Source organism: Muscardinus avellanarius (genome assembly GCF_963383645.1).
Source record: "Muscardinus avellanarius genome assembly, chromosome: 19".
In the NCBI taxonomy this organism is placed as follows: Eukaryota; Metazoa; Chordata; class Mammalia; order Rodentia; family Gliridae; genus Muscardinus; species Muscardinus avellanarius.
The window spans coordinates 20812901-20830780 of record NC_137805.1 but is presented as its reverse complement, the minus strand read 5'-3'; the positions used below and the strand labels follow the sequence as shown (position 1 = coordinate 20830780).

The 17880-nt window shown below is 53.1% G+C and overlaps 1 protein-coding gene across 1 annotated transcript; it reads left to right on the top strand.

Moving 5' to 3' along the window:
- Positions 1-1754: 1754 nt before the first annotated feature.
- On the top strand, positions 1755-6004 carry DNAJC5 (DnaJ heat shock protein family (Hsp40) member C5; the record flags this gene model as incomplete). Its single annotated transcript, XM_080716239.1, has 4 exons — positions 1755-1861; positions 2617-2830; positions 5328-5499; positions 5901-6004. 4 exons carry the CDS (start codon positions 1755-1757, stop codon positions 6002-6004), a joined length of 597 nt encoding a protein of 198 aa, XP_080572365.1.
- Between the last annotated feature and the right edge of the window lie 11876 nt (positions 6005-17880).

The window sequence follows — 17880 nt, the reverse complement described above, 5'->3', positions numbered from 1 at the left end:
TAAATAAATAAATAAAAATAAAGTTTTGCCTTGCATTCTCACCCACTCTGGCAGCCAGCGCTTTGTTGGAGTGTTTAGCCCACTAATAGTGAATTTCATTGTTGTTGTATTCAAATTTGACTTACTTTCTGTTTGTTCCCTGTGAATTTCTGTATTACTTGAATATTTTTTGAGTTTCAGCTGGGCGTGGTGGCACATGCTTGTAATTCCAGCACTTGGGAGGCTGAGACAGGAGGATCGCAGGTTCACAGCCAGCCTCAGCTACTTAGGTGAGGCCCTCTGCAACTTAGACCCTGTTTCAAAATAAAGAATAAAAAAATAGGGCTGGGGGTGTAGCCAGTCCTGCAAAAAAGAAAGTGTTATATTCATTTTTCTTTAAATTTTTAGCTATGAATACTCTGCTTTTTGAGGGACAGAGGTGCTGGTATGAAACCCAGAGCTTTGCCATCTCAGGCAAGTGAGCCCCTCCTGAACTGCAGTACCCCAGCCTGCCTGTGTGTGTATGTTACAAGGGGTTGAACCCAGGGCATTCTACCACCAAGCTACACCCTCAGCCCTATTTTATTTTGAAACAGAGTCTTGCTATGTTGCTGATGCTGGCTTGAACCTGTGAGCTCCTGTCTTAGCCTCCCATGAACTGAAATTACAGGCATGTGCTACTGTGCCTGGTCTCTTCCTCCTCCTCCTTTTTTTTTTTTTTTTTTTTTTTTTTTTTTTTTTTTTTTTTTTTGCTAAGTGTGTACTACCACTGACTTTTCTTTGCATTTGTTTAACATATAATATAGAGTTTAGACTTTATAAAAGTGGGTATCTCAGCACTGGGTGTGGTGGCACACGCTTGTAATCCCAGTACTTGGGAGGCTAAGAAAGGAGGATCACACAGGTTCGAAGCCAGCCTCAGCTTACTTAGTGAGGCTCTCAGCAACTTAGTGAGACCCTGTTTTCCAATAAAACAAAATAGGTCTGGGAGTATAGCCCAGAAGTAGAAAGCCTCTGGGTTCCACCCCTAGTACCACCAAAGAAATAAAATAAAAAAAGTGGGTATCTCTATTTTTCTCACCATGCGTAGGTAACAGTATTGTGTCACTTCTCAGTCACTGTAGAAACCTGCCCCCACATGGGCCTGCTCACCAGCTCTCCTTTTGTGGGTTGGAGTCATCTACAAACAGTATTTATTTATTTGTTTGTTTATTTATTTATTTATTTATTTTTGTGGTACTGGGGGTGGAACCCAAAGGCTTTCTACCTCCGGGCTAGACTCCCAGACCTATTTTATACTTTATTTGGAAACAGGGTCTCACTAAGTTGCTGAGAGCCTCACTAAATTGCTGAGGCTGGCTTTGATCCTGTGCGATCCTCCGTCTCAGCCTCCCAACGCTGGGATTACAAGCGTGCCCGCCATGCCCGGCTCACAAATGTTATAAACTAGTGGGGAGTTTTACTTGTTTTTGGCTTTTTCTTTTCTTGTTTTTGTGATGCTGGGGATAAACCCAGGGCATTCTCCCTCCAAGCTATATCCCCAGCATATTTTATTTTTTATCTGGAAACCAGGTGTAAGTTACAAGGGCCTCACTAAGCAGTTGAGGCTCAGCCTACCGAATACTGGGATCACAAGCATGCACCACCACGCCTGGCTCTAAACTGGTGTTTTGATTTCTGCTTTAGTCAAGAGGAGTAAGGTGCACTAACTGCACAGTTAGGACTTTTATCTGGACTTGCTGACGTGTTCCTTTCTCTCTGTAGACTAACCTAACATGGCAGACCAGAGGCAGCGCTCACTCTCTACCTCCGGGGAGTCACTGTACCATGTTCTTGGGCTGGATAAGAATGCGACCTCAGATGACATTAAAAAGTCCTATCGGTAAGAGGGAAAGTGTAGCCGGGCATGGTGACACATGCCTGCAAGCCCAGTGCTTGGGAGGCTGAGACAGAAGGATCACAGAATCTTAGTGAGACCCGCAGCAACTTACCAGGACTCTGTTTCAAAATAAAAAATGAAAAGGGCTGGGGTGTAGCCCAGAGGTAGAGCACCTCTGGGTTTAGTCTCCGGTACAGTGAATAAATAAATGCATACATACACTTTGTAGACATTGCCAGCCGTCCACGGTTCCATAGGAAATCAGGTCTGGGCCTGTTGAGAGACTTCTGGTCAGGCAGCGCTTTGCAGGGTTGCATGGTGAACTTTTTAAGAACCTAGCTCTGAGGTACAGTATCATGCAGTCTCCTAGGAGGAGTGGCATCGTCACTGACCCAGCCTTCCAGTTGTCCTTCTGTTCTGCTCGTAGCACTGAGCAGTGAGGCAGGAAGTGAGGTGCCGTTGGCGCTCCCTGCTCAGCACTGTTTGGCCATGTGCAGTTAGCGGGCTGGCACTCTAGGGGCGGCAGTGGGGTCTCCAGGTGTCAGGCCGCGCTCGCCCACACCACCTGGACTCCCTCCCTGGGATGGGCCTGGGTACAGAAGTTTGACACTGCAGAGATTTCTTTGGACCCTGACATTCAAAACTTCTGAAAGTTAGGAATTGAGATGGTAATGGGTAAATGTTTCTTTTCTGGACTCTGATGGATAAATCTGAGATGCCAGACCAAGATAGAGCCAGGAAACGGTTTTGGTTTGCAGGAAGCTTGCCCTGAAATACCACCCTGACAAGAACCCTGATAACCCAGAGGCTGCAGATAAGTTCAAGGAGATCAACAACGCCCACGCCATCCTGACGGACGCCACGAAGAGGAACATCTACGACAAGTACGGCTCCCTGGGGCTCTACGTGGCCGAGCAGTTTGGGGAGGAGAACGTCAACACCTACTTTGTGCTGTCCAGCTGGTGGGCCAAGGTGAGGAGGGTCTGGAGGCGCCGAGGCGTCCTGTGCCTGGGGGCTGCACACTGTAAAGGGTCTGTGTGTTTGATGGAGAGAAGTGCTCTTGAGAAGGGACTCCTGGCTTTTGCAGTCCCCACCCCTGTGGCAGGAGGCCTGCAGTCGGCCAAGAGCCTGCGGGGGCAGCCACGGCACTCTGCATGCAGGGAGCGGGGTTGACACTAAGCCCACGGTCTCCCCGAGGCATTATTTGGAGCTACTCTAGGCTGAGGCAGGAAGTGTCTTTCATCCTGGCTTGGGTAGGCTTTTGCTATGATGGAAACTTCTTGAACCTAATTTGAGAAACTAAGATAATTTGTTTTATTTGTTTGTTTGTTTGTTTGTTTTGGAACTAGAGATCAAACCCAGGGGCATTCTACCTCCAAGCTACACCTCCAGTCCTATTTTTCCCCCCCCTCAGTACTGGGGATAGAACCCAGGGGCATTCTACCTCTGAGCTACGCTCCCAGCCTCCCAAATGCTGGAATTACAAGTGTACACCACCAAACCCGGCCCTATTTTTTATTCTTTATTTTGAAACAGGGACAGGGTCTAAGTTGTGGAGGGCCTCACAAGTCCTGAAGCTGACCTTGAACCTGCGATCCTCCTATCTTAGCCTCCCAAGTACTGGGATTACAAGCATGTGCCACCACGCTTAGATAATTTTATTTTTAATTAGAGACAGAGTGTGTGTGTGAGTGTGAGTGAGTGTGTGTGTGTGTGTGTGTGTGTGTGTTTTCTGGGGATTGAACTCGGGAGTTTTACCTATAAGCTATGCCCCTGCCCTTTGTGTGTGTGTGTGTGTGGTAACTGGGATTGAACTCGGGCATTCTACCTCTGAGCTACATCCCTAGCCTTTTTTTTTTTTTTTTTTTTTGGTGGGGGTGGGGGTGGGACGCAGGGGCTTTTCTACCTCTGGACTACACTCCCAGACTTGTTTTATATCTTATTTGGAAACAGGGTCTCACTAAGTTGCTGAGAGCCTCACTAAGTGGCCCAGGCTGGCTTCAAACCTGTGTGATCCTCCTGTCTCAGCCTCCCAAGTGCTGGGATTACAAGTGTGTGCCACCACGCCCGGCCCTACCCTATTTTATTTTTATTTTGAAACAGGATCTCACTAGGTTGATGAAAGTCTCACTACTTGCTGAGGTTGTCCTCAAACCTGTGGTCCTCATGTCTTAGCCTCTCAAGTACTAGGATTACAGGTGTGTACCACCATGCTTGGCTTCTGTTTTATTTTTTAATTTTTGGAAACAGGGTCTAAGTTGCCAACGGCCTTGCTAAATTGCTGTGGCTGGTTGTAAACTTGTGATCCTCCTTTCTCAGCCTCTCAATTACTGGGATTATTGTTGTGTAGCACCACACCCGGCTTACTTAACCTTTCTTGCTTTCTTTATTGGCCTGGTAGAAGGCCAGAAGCTATGATCACCCATGGAATCACCATGGCCTTTACCTGTAGGACGACTGGGTCCAGAAAGTGTGATCACCCGTGGAATCACCATGGCCCTCAGCTGTAGGACGAGTGGGTCCAGAAGGTGTGATCACCCGTGGAAGCACCATGGCCCTCAGCTGTAGGACGAATGGGTCCAGAAGGTGTGATCACCCGTGGAATCACCATGGCCCTCAGCTGTAGGACGACTGGGTCCAGAGGGTGTGATCACCCATGGAATCACCATGGCCTTTACCTGTAGGACGACTGGGTCCAGAAGGTGTGATCACTCGTGGAATCACCATGGCCCTCAGCTGTAGGACGAATGGGTCCAGAAGGTGTGATCACCCATGGAATCACCATGGCCCTCAGCTGTAGGACGAATGGGTCCAGAAGGTGTGATCACCCGTGGAATCACCATGGCCCTCAGCTGTAGGACGAATGGGTCCAGAAGGTGTGATCACCCGTGGAATCACCATGGCCCTCAGCTGTAGGACGAATGGGTCCAGAAGGTGTGATCACTCGTGGAATCACCATGGCCCTCAGCTGTAGGACAACTAGGTCCAGAAGGTGTGATCACCCGTGGAATCACCATGGCCCTCAGCTGTAGGACGAATGAGTCTAGCTGTTGCTAGTCAGCCCTCAGTCTCATCTTTATTACTTTTTTTTTTTTTTTTTGTGGTACTGGGGTTCCTGGCAGCCCTTCTACCTCCGGGCTACACTCCCAGACCTATTTTGTATGCTTTTTAATTTGGAAACAGGGTCTCTTAAGCCAGCGCGGCTGGCTTCGAACCTGCGCAATCCTCCTGTCTCCGCCTCCCAAGCACGGGGATTACAAGCGTGGCCACCACGCCCGGCTTTATTACTTCTTTCTAAGCAACTGGTCTCTTTGTCTCTCCTGCCTTCCCCTTCCAAGCCCCTTGTTTATCCATCCGCTTCTGAAAAACTCACCTCGGTGTGAGGCCGCCCTGCAGCAGCCCTGCCCTCTGGGCGGGGAGGTGTGGTGTCCGGGTTGTGCAGGCCATGCATGCTGGCACTCTCTTCCAGGCCCTGTTCGTCTTCTGTGGACTTCTCACCTGCTGCTACTGCTGCTGCTGCCTGTGCTGCTGCTTCAACTGCTGCTGCGGGAAATGCAAGCCCAAGGCTCCGGAGGGCGAGGAGACCGCCTTCTACGTGTCCCCGGAGGACCTGGAGGCACAGCTGCAGTCGGACGAGAGGGGTGAGTGCCGGCCGGGGGGCGTGTGTGGGGTGGGGCCAGCACAGCCCTGAACGTGTCAACTGTCTCATCAAACAGGAGGGCACTGACACTGTGCCGCGAGTGTTTGTGGTGGCAGCTGGGCCTGCTGAGGTGTGAACGTGGACACTCGAGGTAAAGCGGGCGCAGAGAGCTGTCCCCGCCCACAGCTGCGGTAGCCGTAGATACGCGGGCCGAGAGGTGGGGGCCAGGCAGTGGGCGGCGAGGGCTGGCGGTGGCCTGAGGCTCAGGCAGTGTTGGGTGGGGCTCAGCAACAGCCTCTCCCCGAGTGTGTCCAGGTGGCCGAGTGTGCTGACGTGAGGACCAGGCCGATGGGCACGCGTGGCTGCTGCCCTGTGCAATGAGGATGCCCGCTTCCTTTTCAGAGGCCACAGACACGCCGATTGTCATACAGCCAGCGTCTGCCACAGAGACCACCCAGCTCACGGCCGACTCCCACCCCAGCTACCACACCGACGGGTTCAACTAAGTGCAGGAGAAGCTGTGACTAGGGGACGAGCCAGCACCGGCCACTGCACCCATAGAACCATGAACTGTAGTCACGAGCCCGGGAGGTGTCCGGCCTGCCAAGGCTGCGTCGGGGCCCTCCCCTCCACGCCCGCCCGTCAATCCTTGATACCTGAAGTGCGTAGCATGCAGTATTTAAAGCAGTGTAGCTACGGTCTTCTTCTTCCTCTGTTTTTCCTTTTTTAATAGCATGTATGGGTTATGTTTAGTGTCTGTGTTGTGGACGTGCCGTGGCCTGGCTGCATTAACTGGATGGTGGAGCTGCCTCTGGGCTTTTAGCCAAGTTGGCCTGATGATGGGGGACCATAGCCGCTAGGTTTTGCCCGGCCAAGTGGGCTGGGGAAGCAGGGCCGCCCCTTGCCTTCCTCTGCTCACAGGGCGGGGCGGATGCTGCCCAGGGGCTACATCTCCGTGTTGGCTTTGGCGTCCTCAGAGGCTCAAGCCTGTGCTCACTCCCCGCCTCCCAGCTGCAGGCAGGGCTCTGGTCTCACCTGCTCAGGGGAGAGCTGGGTCCGCCCTCCCGGCAGCACCGTGTCAGTCATTTACAGCGTTTGTGTCGGGCACGGTGTGCAGAGGTCTCCTTCGCTTGCTATGGCGGGTGTCTCCATGAGTAGATGTGCTGTGGGAAGCATGGCACGCCCCCTCTGAGAATGAGAGGCCCTGTCTTCACAGCGTTCTGCCCTGCGCCTCCTCGTGTGTGAGCTGAGACCCTGTCCCCGAGGTGTGCCCCTGCCAGTGTGTGAAGTGCTTCGTCTCTGTCCCGCACCTTTCCCAGGCTGCGGGCCGGCTTGATGGGCCAAAGTCTCCTCTCCTTTTCCTGGGTTGTCATCCACATTCCTTAAAGCCCAACTGTGTTTTTAAATCCTTTTTGAGCTTTTGAGAACCACAATGGTGGCCCGTGGCTGATTGTGTCAGGAAGTACTGAAGTACGCACCCAGAACCTTCCTTGTGCTTGCCAGAGTTCTCTGTCATTGATGCCTCAGGTGGTTCCTGGGTTCCTGGGGGACGGGCTGGAGCCGCGGTGCCTGGCGGGCCCCAGGGAGGCTGAGTGAGGCCCTCGCTAAGGGAATGTGAGTGCCACGGGCCTGTGCTGGCCAAGGCTTTGGCGCTGCTCTGCATGGCCCACTGGCGTGAACCCCATGGGTCGGGCTCTGCAGAACCTTCTGGTGGCAGCTGCTTGCTGAGCATCTTTGGATTCATAGTAGGAACACGAACAAGAAGCCTCGCATGGTGACTCTGTGGCCCAGATGAACCGCCACGTGCCCAGAAGCGTGCGTGGGTATGTTCATGCGTGCACCAGACTGTGGGCCCTAGCTGGCCGGGACCTGCAGAGGGCGGGTCAGGGTAACAGTTACAGGACAGGGCTGCCATGTGAGGACAGACCCGGCGTGGTTTGGAATGTGGTTCTGGTTGAGGGTGCCCAGTGAGACTGGCCCTCAGCCCCAGGTTTAGGGCAGGTGTGTTTGCCTGTGTTGCTCTTTGAAAGACCATGAAGACGTTTCACAAGGGGTATACACACTAGGATATTAAGTTAGAGATAATTTGTCAACCTCAGTCCTTCCGGAGGTGCACAGAATCCACCACTGGGCCATGTGGAACCACAGGGAGCAGACGCTAGGCAGCCTCCTGAGCTTGTCCCCGCATGCCAGCCAGCCACAGGGACTCGACCAAGAGGCCGCCTCGGTCAGCCTTCGTGGCTTTCCTAGAGGTTTTAGGAAGTGAGGCAGGACAGAGTGTTCAAAGCAGTGGTGAAGGGGTGGGCAGCCCTCCTGACACGTGGCCTGTGGCCACCTCCCAGGAGAAGGGCACCCCGAGTGGCAGCTGGGTGGCAGAGCAGTGTTTGTGCCCAGTACCCTATGAAATTTGTGAAATTAACAAATCATGTAGAATTTATAAAGATCAATAAATAGGACCTATCTCAAGGTGACAGTGATTGCCCAAAGACCCTAGTTAGGTGACCTGCAGGTGGTGGCGGGAGCCTTCCCACTGTCTGGCTCTGAGGCAGCCCCTCCATGGTGTCTTATTGTATTGGTCCAGAGCCTCCCCATTTTTGTTTTCCTTCTAATAAGCAGGGCAGGTGGGTATTAGGTGCCAGCCTGAGCCCCTTTCTGGCCAAGTGCTAACAAATCAGGATGCCCCCCCCCCCCCGCTCCCCAGGACTCCTCTGCTGGCGGCCGTAGCAGGAGCGGTGCTTCTGGACTCTGCAGAGTGCTGTGGTGTGCTTTCAGGAGCGCCAGGGTCAGTGTGCAGGAAGGCCCTCCCAGCACCGAGGCCTTCTGCCTTGCAGGAGGGCGGGAGGGACCTCGGGGCTCCGGGGCAGCTGTCAGCGTGTGGATCTGTGTCTGCTCAGTAATGTGGTCTTGTCTTCCTTTTGGCTTGATTCTGTTTCTAAACTGCTTTAGACATTATTGCTCAGTGTGTATGAGCCTCCCTAGTTCTCTGATGTTTAGTTGATGCGGCCAACACCCAATGGGGACCTGTTAGGAAAGAAAGCAGAGTGCCTGCTGTGGTGAGCAGGAAACTTCATCTCCGAGCTGCTGGTCACCGGACCTGGCCGCCAGCGCCAGTCTAGGAAAGGCCCTGCATCATGAAACGGTTAAGAAACCTCTCAGATGTTATGACCCCGGTGTTGCCAGCCGTGGTGCCAACCTGCTGAGCCCATGGCCACCTGTTCTCAGCTCCTCTGGTGCTAGAGGAGCTTCCACTGGGGCAGCAGTGGCCTGGGAGTGGTGGCTCCCCAGCACCTGACAGGTGGCCCTGCATGCAGGCCAGGTGCTGCGGGCACACTGGTGGGAGCTGTTCTTGCGGGGATGCTGTGGGGAGCACTGACAAGGGACTGGTCTCACTCCTCCCCAGCACTCTGAGCTGGGACCACGTCGCCCAGGACTGGCCTCTTTTTCTTTCTTTGGTCATGGATCACCTTTCTGTGGAATTGCCGTGTAACATCTCGCATCCGGTGCACGGTGCGCGTGGACAAGTGCTGAGTGTGGGCTGTGGTATGTCTGTGTGTACATATGTGCATATGTATATATCGTGTGGCAGGCCTGTCACGCTGCTGTCCAGTGGCAAAGCAACAAGTACAATAAAGTCGGCTCCCAAGTGGCCTCTGGTGTCTTGGTGAGTTGGGCAGGGACAGTCTGCGTGTGGTCCTCCTGGCGGATGCACAGAAGACAAAGTTGGGCCCATTGCCAAGGCCCGTGCCAGCACTGGGCTTCAGCAGCGTTGGCTTGGGGTGACTGTCACAGATATGCCACCCTTGGGACCCTGTCACACTCTAGGAGGTGACTAGAAGTCCTCTCCTCCCTTGAAACATGAAAGCCAGTTTCCTGAGTAGCACATACAATCAGTGACTTAGTGGCATCTGAAGGCCCTCCTGGCCAGGCCACACAGAAGGGGGCAGGTGCCACAGTACATCGCCTGCGAGGCCCAAGGCCGCCGTGGTACCTCTGCTTCCCTGGACAGTGAGGCGTGTGTCAAGCGGTGAGGGAGGAAGTTCACGCTGAGCTGCTTCTAAGAATCCGGTGCCAGTGCATGGAGAGTCCGTGCGCTGGCTTCACTCCACCATGGAAGCCAAGCGTGCTGGGGCACAGGCCCCCAGAGCCCTGGCCTTCTCCAGGGTGGAGAGCTGCGCTGGTCTCGCATGGTGATCTCCGTCTCAGTATGTCTGGATGTTTACCTAAAATAAAGTTAACTGTTGTAAAATAAATGTTTTCACAGCAGGCCAGGGTGGTGCGTCTTATTTAATGAGCCCACAGGATCCCGATGGTTGGACCCAGAAGCATTCATTCAATCTTGTGAGCTGTACTCCCAGGCCGTCCCCCCCAGGTTTTGTTTTGTTTTGTTTTGTTTTGCAGTACTGGGAGGGTGGAACCCAGGGGCATTCTACCTCCAAGCTACACCTTCAGCTCTATTTTTTATTCTTTATTTTGAAATAGGATCTCACTGAGTTGCAAAGGGCTTCATAGAGTAGATGAGGCTGTCCTCAAACTGCGATCCTCCTGTCTCAGCCTCCCGAATGCTGGGATTACAAGTTGCGCCACCACGCCCACCCACCCCCCCCTTTTTTTGTTTTGTGGTACTGGGGATCAAACCCAGCTGCATTCTACCTCCAAGTGACACCTGTAGGCACCTCTTTTTTATTTTGTTTTGAACAGGGTATTGCTAGGTTGCTGAGGCAGTTCTTGGACCTGTGATCCTCCTGTCTCAGCCTCACATTACTGGGACTACAGGTGTGTACCACCATGCCCGGCAGCTTTTTGTTTTGAAACAGGGCTTAGAATCTCTTGAACCTACAATCCAGTCAGCTCCCTAAGTACTGGGAGTATTCATGTCTTGAATACTGGTCCTGGTTTTCATGTCGTGCACTGAGGTGGCAGCTGGCCTTGGCTCCTCCTGAGGCTGAGCCGTCACTCCCTCCTGCCTGGTCCGAGACCACCTGTCCCTCTCCTGGCTCGACCTCCCATCTCTAAGTACCAAGACCTAGTCATAGAAAGGAAGTGCCAACTGATGAGGTCCTTAGGCCCCGGGCAGCGCAGGCCACAGTGCCTGGAGCCCTCATCAGGCATGTCTGGCACCAGTGCTTGAGCCCCTTCCTTGTAGCCCTGGCTGTTTGCCATAACCACACCCTGTGGGGCTCAGCCCACGAAACCAGTGGACAGTAGCCCATGTCCTGTCCCCCTCCGCCTGGCTGACCATTACTAGCTGCTCTTTGCCTCGGCTCCAGAAACCTCGCTGCCACTCTCCACAGAGTGGCTCGCGCTGCCTGGTGGCGAACCATCTTGCGTGGCCCCAGTTCCAGGATGATGGGTGAAATGCCCAGAGCAGCGTGTGTTCCTGGCTTGACATGGTTCTGCCCGGTTCTGAGCCTGCCCCCTTGTCCCCACGGCAGACCCCTCTCCTGGGCTGGCACTGAGGTAAGTGGGGAGGGCGCTGTTCGGGGGTGTAGAGCCAGCCCAGTCTCTTCTCACCAGCTGGTAGCTTTGCCCTGGCCATTTAGACTTCCAGGGTCCTGCGTTTCCCCCAGGACAGCGGGCGCGGCTGCAGCAGCTCCTTCCTCAGCCTCTGGGTAGGTGGGTAGGTGGGTAGGGCCCACCCTCCCTGCCTCAGATGCCATTAAGACCCAGGGTGTTGTGAGGTACACTTGGCTCCACGGCCTTGATGGCGGGGCCAGCTTAGATACCGTGCAGGCCCCCGGCCTCATGGCCTCTGTGCCTTCCTCTCCCCACCCACAGGAGAACGTCCAGCGCTGGGCTGCAGGCGGTACCTAGTCTGCCCAAGGTCTCAGGAGTCCCTTGGTGCCATTCTGCACCTGCCTGGATGCAACTAAGGCTCAGGCCTAAGGACTCTGGTGTTCAGGTGAGAGTAGCTGCCCTGGGCCAGGAGGCCGCAGGTGACACCCTTGTGCCGGTGGCCTTCCTGTAGATTGGCTTTGGCCACTTCCACTCACCTGTGTGCCTTGGGGTATGGTCACTGGTCTTCCTGTATACCCTTGGTCTCAGCATAGCAAGACAAGGCTCGCAGGACTGAAAAGGAATTTATTTGAAAGTTGTTTCTTTTTTTCTATCTCCAAGTTATACACCAGCCCAATTCTACTTCTTACTTGGAAATGGTCTTAACTAAGTTGCCAAGGCTGGCTTTGAACTTGTGATCCTCCTGTCTCAGCCTCCCCCAAGTACTGGGATTACAAGTGTGTACCACCATGCCCAGCTGAGGATAATTTAAAAAAAAAATTTTTTTTTACAGAAGCATAAAAATAAAAATACTGAGTAATGTAGCAAACACCTTGAAACCTCCATTAAGACCTAAAGTGAGCTAATTTGATTCAAATTTTCCTTTTAAAAAAACTGAGCACTTGCCTATAATCCCAAAACTTGGAAGGTTGAGATAGGAAGATTGCAGAATAGGCCTGGGGTGTAGCTCAGAGGTAGAATGTCCCTAGGTTCAATCCCCAGCAACACACACATGTGCGTATGCACACACAACAGGGCATCTTAGCACACTCCTCTAATCCCAGTACTTGGGAGGCTGATGATCAGTCACAGGTTCGAGGCCAGCCTCAACAACTTGGTGAGGCCCTCCACAATTTAGCCAGACCCTATTTCAAAATAAAGAGTAAATAGGGCTGAAAGTGTAGCTTCAGAAGTACTACCAAAAAAAAAAAAAAAAAAAAAAAGCTGAGTAGTCTAAAATTTAAGGCTATCAAAATTTTTTTTTAATCTTGGTGCTTGGGATTGAACCTAGGGGCATTCTATCTCCAAGCTACACCCCCAGCCCTATTTTTTATTTATTTATTTATTATTATTATTATTTTTTTTTTTGTGTGTGTGTGTGTGTGTGTGTGGTTCTGGGGTTCCTGGAAGCCCTTCTACCTCCGGCTACACTCCCAGACCTATTTTATGTTTTTATTTGGAAACAGGGTCTCTTAGGCCAGCGCGGCTGGCTTAGAACCTGCGCGATCCTCCTGTCTCCGCCTCCCAAGCGCGGGGATTATAAGCGTGCGCCACCATGCCCGGCTTATTCTTTATTTTTAAAATAGGTTCTCGTTAAGTTGCAGATGGCCTAAGTAGCTGAGGCTGGCTGCAAACATGCAATCCTCAAGTGTAAGCCTCCTAAGTACTGGGATTACAAGCATGCACCAACATGCCTAGCTTCCCAGCCCTATTATTATTTATTTATTTATTTATTTATTTATTTTAAATTTATTTTTATTGGTGCATTGTAATCATACATCACATTGGAATATAAGACTTGAGAGGATATACAAGCACACATCATCCAATTAGCCTTCATCCAGCCCCCATCCCATTCCCTCCCCCTCCCTCGATCCCATGCTTATTTGGTGATTAACTTTGATACATATGTTTATGTACCTCCTGCTTTTTAAAGAGGCTCCATCCTCCCCTATTCCATACCCTCTGATTGGTCACCTTACTTGCTTCACTATAGGGCAAGTCCGCTACTGAGGCCTCCGAGGCCTGGATTGGAGCCTGCCGAGGGGTTAGGCCGATGCCGGGGCCATTGGCTAACATCGGAGCCTGCTGCGAGGCAAGGCCGGTGCTGGGGCCTCCGAGGCTGGGATCAGAGCCAGCTGAGGGGTTAGGCCAGTGTCAGGGCCAGCGAAGCCAGAACCGGGGCCTCCCATGAGGCAAGGCCGCTGCTTGAGCCAGCAAGGTCTGATCAGTCCACCGGGTAGCCAGGCCACAACTGGGGCCGTCAAGAGTGGGATCGGTATTTGCGACATGGTATGCACAGAGAAATATCGCAGAAAATTAAAACCAGATGCTTCCCCTTATCAGCAATAACTAGGAGGAAACGGGCAACAGGAAGTGGTCGAGCTATTTTTTATTTATTTTTATAGCACTGGAGATTGAACCCATGGTCATTCTACCTCTGAGTTATACCCCAAGCCCTATTTTTTACAGGGTCACACTAAGTTGCAAAGCGCCTCAGAAGTTGCTGAGGCTGGCTGCAAACCTGTGATACTCCTGTCTCAGCCTCCCAAGTACTAGGATTATAAGTGTGCACCACTATACCCGGCTCTCACTTTTTATTTTGAAACAGGGTATCGCTAGGTTAATGACTTGCTGAGGCTGTCCTCGAACCTGCTAACCTGCAATTGTACCATTTCAGCCGCTCGTCCCCAGCTCTGTCTCAAAATTTAAAAACGGCTGTGCGTGCCAGGCGTGATGGTCCATGCTTGTTATCCCACACAAGAGGATCGCAGGTTTAGCCAGCCTCAGCAACTTGTGAGACCCTCTGCAGCTTAGTCCCTGTTTCAAAATAAAGAATAAACTGGGCATGGTGGCACACCCTTGTAATCCTGTACTTGGGGGGCTGAGACAGGAGGATCGCACAGGTTCAAAGCCAGCCTCAGCTTAGTGAGGCTCTTTGCAACTTAGTGAGACCCTGTTTCCAAATAAAATATAAAATAGGTCTGGGCGTGTAGCCCTGAGGTAGAAAGCCCCTGGGTTTCACCCCTAGTACCACAAAAAATTAAAAGATATGCCGGGCATGGTGGCACATGCCCAGCTCTATTTTTTTAGTCTTTATTTTAAAACAGTTTTGCTGGGCGTGGTGGCGCACACTTGTAATCCCAGCATTCAGGAGGCTGAGACCAGAGGATCACGGTTTGCGGACAGCCTCAGCTATTTAGTGAAGCCCGCCACAACTTAGTGAGACCCTGTTTCAAAATAAAGAAGAAAGCCGGGCGTGGTGATGCACACTTGTAATCCCAGCATTCGGGAGGCTGAGACCGGAGGATCGTGGTTCGTGGACAGCCTCAGGTACTTAGTGAGGCCCTTTGCAACTCAGTGAGACCCAGTTTCAGAATAAAGAATAAAAAATATGGCAGGGGGTATAGCTCAGATGTCAAATGCCCCTGGGTTCCATACCCAAACCCGCAAAAAAAGGGGGGGGGGTGCTGAAAAAATAGGGCTGGGGGTGTAGCTCAGAGGTAGAATGCCCCTGGGTTTAATCCCCAATACCACAAAAAATAAAATAGGGCTGGGGGTGTAGCTCAGAGATAGAATGCCCTTGAGTTCAATCCCCAGTGCCACACACACACACACACACACACACACACACACACACACACACACAATACAGTGCTGGACGTGGTGGTACAAGCCTGTAATCCCAGTACTCGGGAGGCTAAGACATGAGGATTGCAGGTTCGAGGATAACCTCAGCAACTTAGACCCTCAGCAACTAAGTGAGACCCTGTTTCAAAATAAAAAGTGCTGAGGGTGTAGCACAGAGGTAGAATGACCCTAGATTCAGCCCAAGTGCTTTAAAAAAAAAATCCAGACATGGTGGCTCACCCTTGTAATCCCAGTACTTGGGAGGCTGAAGTGGGAGGATCGCAAGTTTGCTGCTAGCCTTGGTATTTAGTGAGCCCTCTACAACTTACTGAGACCTTATTTCAAAATAAAGAATAAAAAATTGGGCTGGGAGGTGTAGCACAGAGTTAGGAGGTCAGAAGAGGAGGGCTGGGGTGCCGCAGCTCAGTGGTGGAGAGCTGCTTCAGCCTCCGTGGAACCCTGGGTTTATCCCCAGCACCTCAGCAACAAAACATGATAGCGTGTAGATCTGTGTGACCTCCCCAGCGAGGTCTCCTCACCTGGTCTTGAGCCATCCTGGTAACAGCGTCAGGGATGAGGCTGGCAGGACTCCACCCCCATGGAGCTCGATCGTGCACTGGGGCGCAGGACGGGATGGAGGTGCTGCAGGTTCACTGGGCCCTCGGGCGGCGGCCCTGTGAGCTCTTGCTCAGCAGGCCATGGCAGAGAGGAGCCCGGGCTCCTGGGGTGGCGAGAGTCCACGAGATGCTCATGAGTTGCCATGTGAGCAGGGGCAATCCAGTGGCTCCATCCACTGCCCTGGGGGGTTGGGGCGCCTGGGCAAGCACTGTTGGTTAGAGCCCGTGCAGCAGCGGCCCCAGCTCGCCCTGTCTGGGTGGCGCCCCTCAGCCCAGTAGGGGACAGTCATGGCTCACTCTGATCTGCTCTGGTCATCCATGGACGGGGTGGAGCTGGTGCCAGCCCTGCCTCAGGCGGGCGAGTCTCAGCTTCTGCGCTTTGTTGGCCTGCTGCCCCCAGGATGTCACAGCACAGCTGCCTCTGCTCCAACCCCATGCTGCCTTGGGCTTCAGCCGGCATCAGCGCCCACGTGAGAGCCATCAGGTTCTCATCCTTCAGGCCTAGCACAGCCCAACTGAAGTCCACCTCCACTCCCACACCGCTCATCTGTCACCACACCTGCTTCCCCACCCCAAGCCCTCAATTTTGACGGAGCCTCAGAATCTCCCAGCCTCCAGAGCCTTCAAGGATGCCCTCTGCCTCCCACCAGAAAGTGCTTTTCCAGGTGTTTCCTGATCCCAGGTGGCCTAGCTCAGACTCCGGATAGGGCAGATCCTCCCCTGGACCAACCTAGACCACTTTCACCTACTGCCCTGTAGGTCAGCATGACAGCCAGGTGTGCTTTCTGCTGAGCCTCGGGCAGCCCATGCTTCCTGTCATCCTGTCAGCCAGCGCACCTAGCATCACCCCGGGGCAGCCGCTGCTGGGGAAGGGCAGCACCTCACAGGCTGACAAGCCTGAGATTGACCCTGGAGATAGCATTCTCAGGCTGGACAGCCCTGGAGGCAGTGTCCAGGGTGGTGGGCTTTTCCTCCAAGAAGGGTTACGGGAAGCTTTTGGACAGAGAGGGGCTCCAGGTCTGCTCCAGCATCCCCCCCCCCCTCAGATCTGAGGCCACCTCTGGCCTTATGCCTCACCGCTCTTGAAGGCCACACCCTTCAGCTTACACTGGGCCACTCGGGAAGACCCTAGGCACCTGGAGGGGAGCACGCGGGTCTTCTTACTCCCAGCCCCAACTAGATTCCCCTAGGGAGGTTCCCTGGAGAGTCATGCCATGGCCCTGCATCCTGGGAATGGGAGCCACTGGGGCTGCAGCAGTCCTGTTGAGCTTGTTCCCACCAAGGGCTTGGGGCTGGATCCTGGTCTGCTTCCCTGGGCCCTGGAAACTTCCAGGAGTCAAACAACTGGTCGTCCCCTCACCAGCACCCTGGGGACCCTCCCACAGGCCTAGCTGGTCCACTTCTCTGATCCTCCAGGCCCTGGCTAGAGCGGGTCCAGCAGGCCCCGAGCTGTCCCGCAAAGGGAGCCGAACCTGAAGCTTCCTGTGGATAGGGATACCAATGCAAGGCCCTCGGGTTCAGTTCTCCTGCTTCTGGGCTCTTCTCTGAGCCCCTATGGACCCTCAAGAAAGCCCTAGGAACCGGGCATGGTGGTGCACGCTTATAATCCCAGTACTTGGGAGGCTGAGACACAAGGATCACAGATTCAAAGCCAGCCTCAGCTACTTAGCAAGGTTCTCAGCAACCTAGTAAGATCCTGTTTTGAAATAAAATATAAAGCTGGGTGTGGTGGCTCACACTTGTAATCCCTGCACTTGGGAGGCTGAGACAGGAGGATCACACAGGTTCGAAGCCAGCCTCAGCTACTTAGGCTCTCAGCAACTTAGTTAGACCCTGTGGTCTCACTAAGGTCTGGGAGTATAGCCCGGAGGTAGAAAGCCTCTGAGTTCCACCCCCAGTACCACCAAAATAAATAAATAAATAATAAATAAATAAATAAATAAATAAAATATAAAAAATCTGGCTGGGGGTATTGCTTGGAGGTATAATGCCTCTGAGTTCAATCCCCACTAACCAAAAAAAAAAAAAAAAAAGACAGCAAACTCAGCCCCGAGCTTCACCACGTGTGTTGGTGTCTGTGGTGTGTGCTGTGTATGGCTGCATGTGACACGTGTAGGTGGTGGCGGTACGTGCATGCGCACAGTTCTGATATGTTCTTTTGGAAGACAGCCTGGCTGGACTTGGGGGGCATTGCCCATCTTCTCTTTCCTCATTCCTCATCTAGGGAGAACAGTCCAGGGAACACTGTCTCCCTAGCCTTGGGCCTCCGGGGTATGTGGTCTTCAGCATCCCATCCCAGAGCATAAAAATGCCTGAGCCAGATCGTGGGGCCTGGAGACACAGCTGTTTCTTGGACCAGCCACCACGCCTTTATCTGCCTGCCACCCTGGGCCTGGCCTCCACCCAGCAACTTCCTGTCCCCGCCCCAAGACAGGCTTTTCCATGACAGGGCCTTTGTGAGGTGGGGAGGGAGGCCGGCCAGGAGGAGGGAAGAGGCAGGAGCCAGGCCTGGAGGCACAGCTGGAGCTTAGGGACCATAGAGCCCCAGCCCACCTGCCACAGCAGAGATCATGGCCATGTGCACTGGGCATCCAGGTGCAGGACCAGCATGGAGGGGCAGCTGGAAGTGGCCGGAGAAGCTG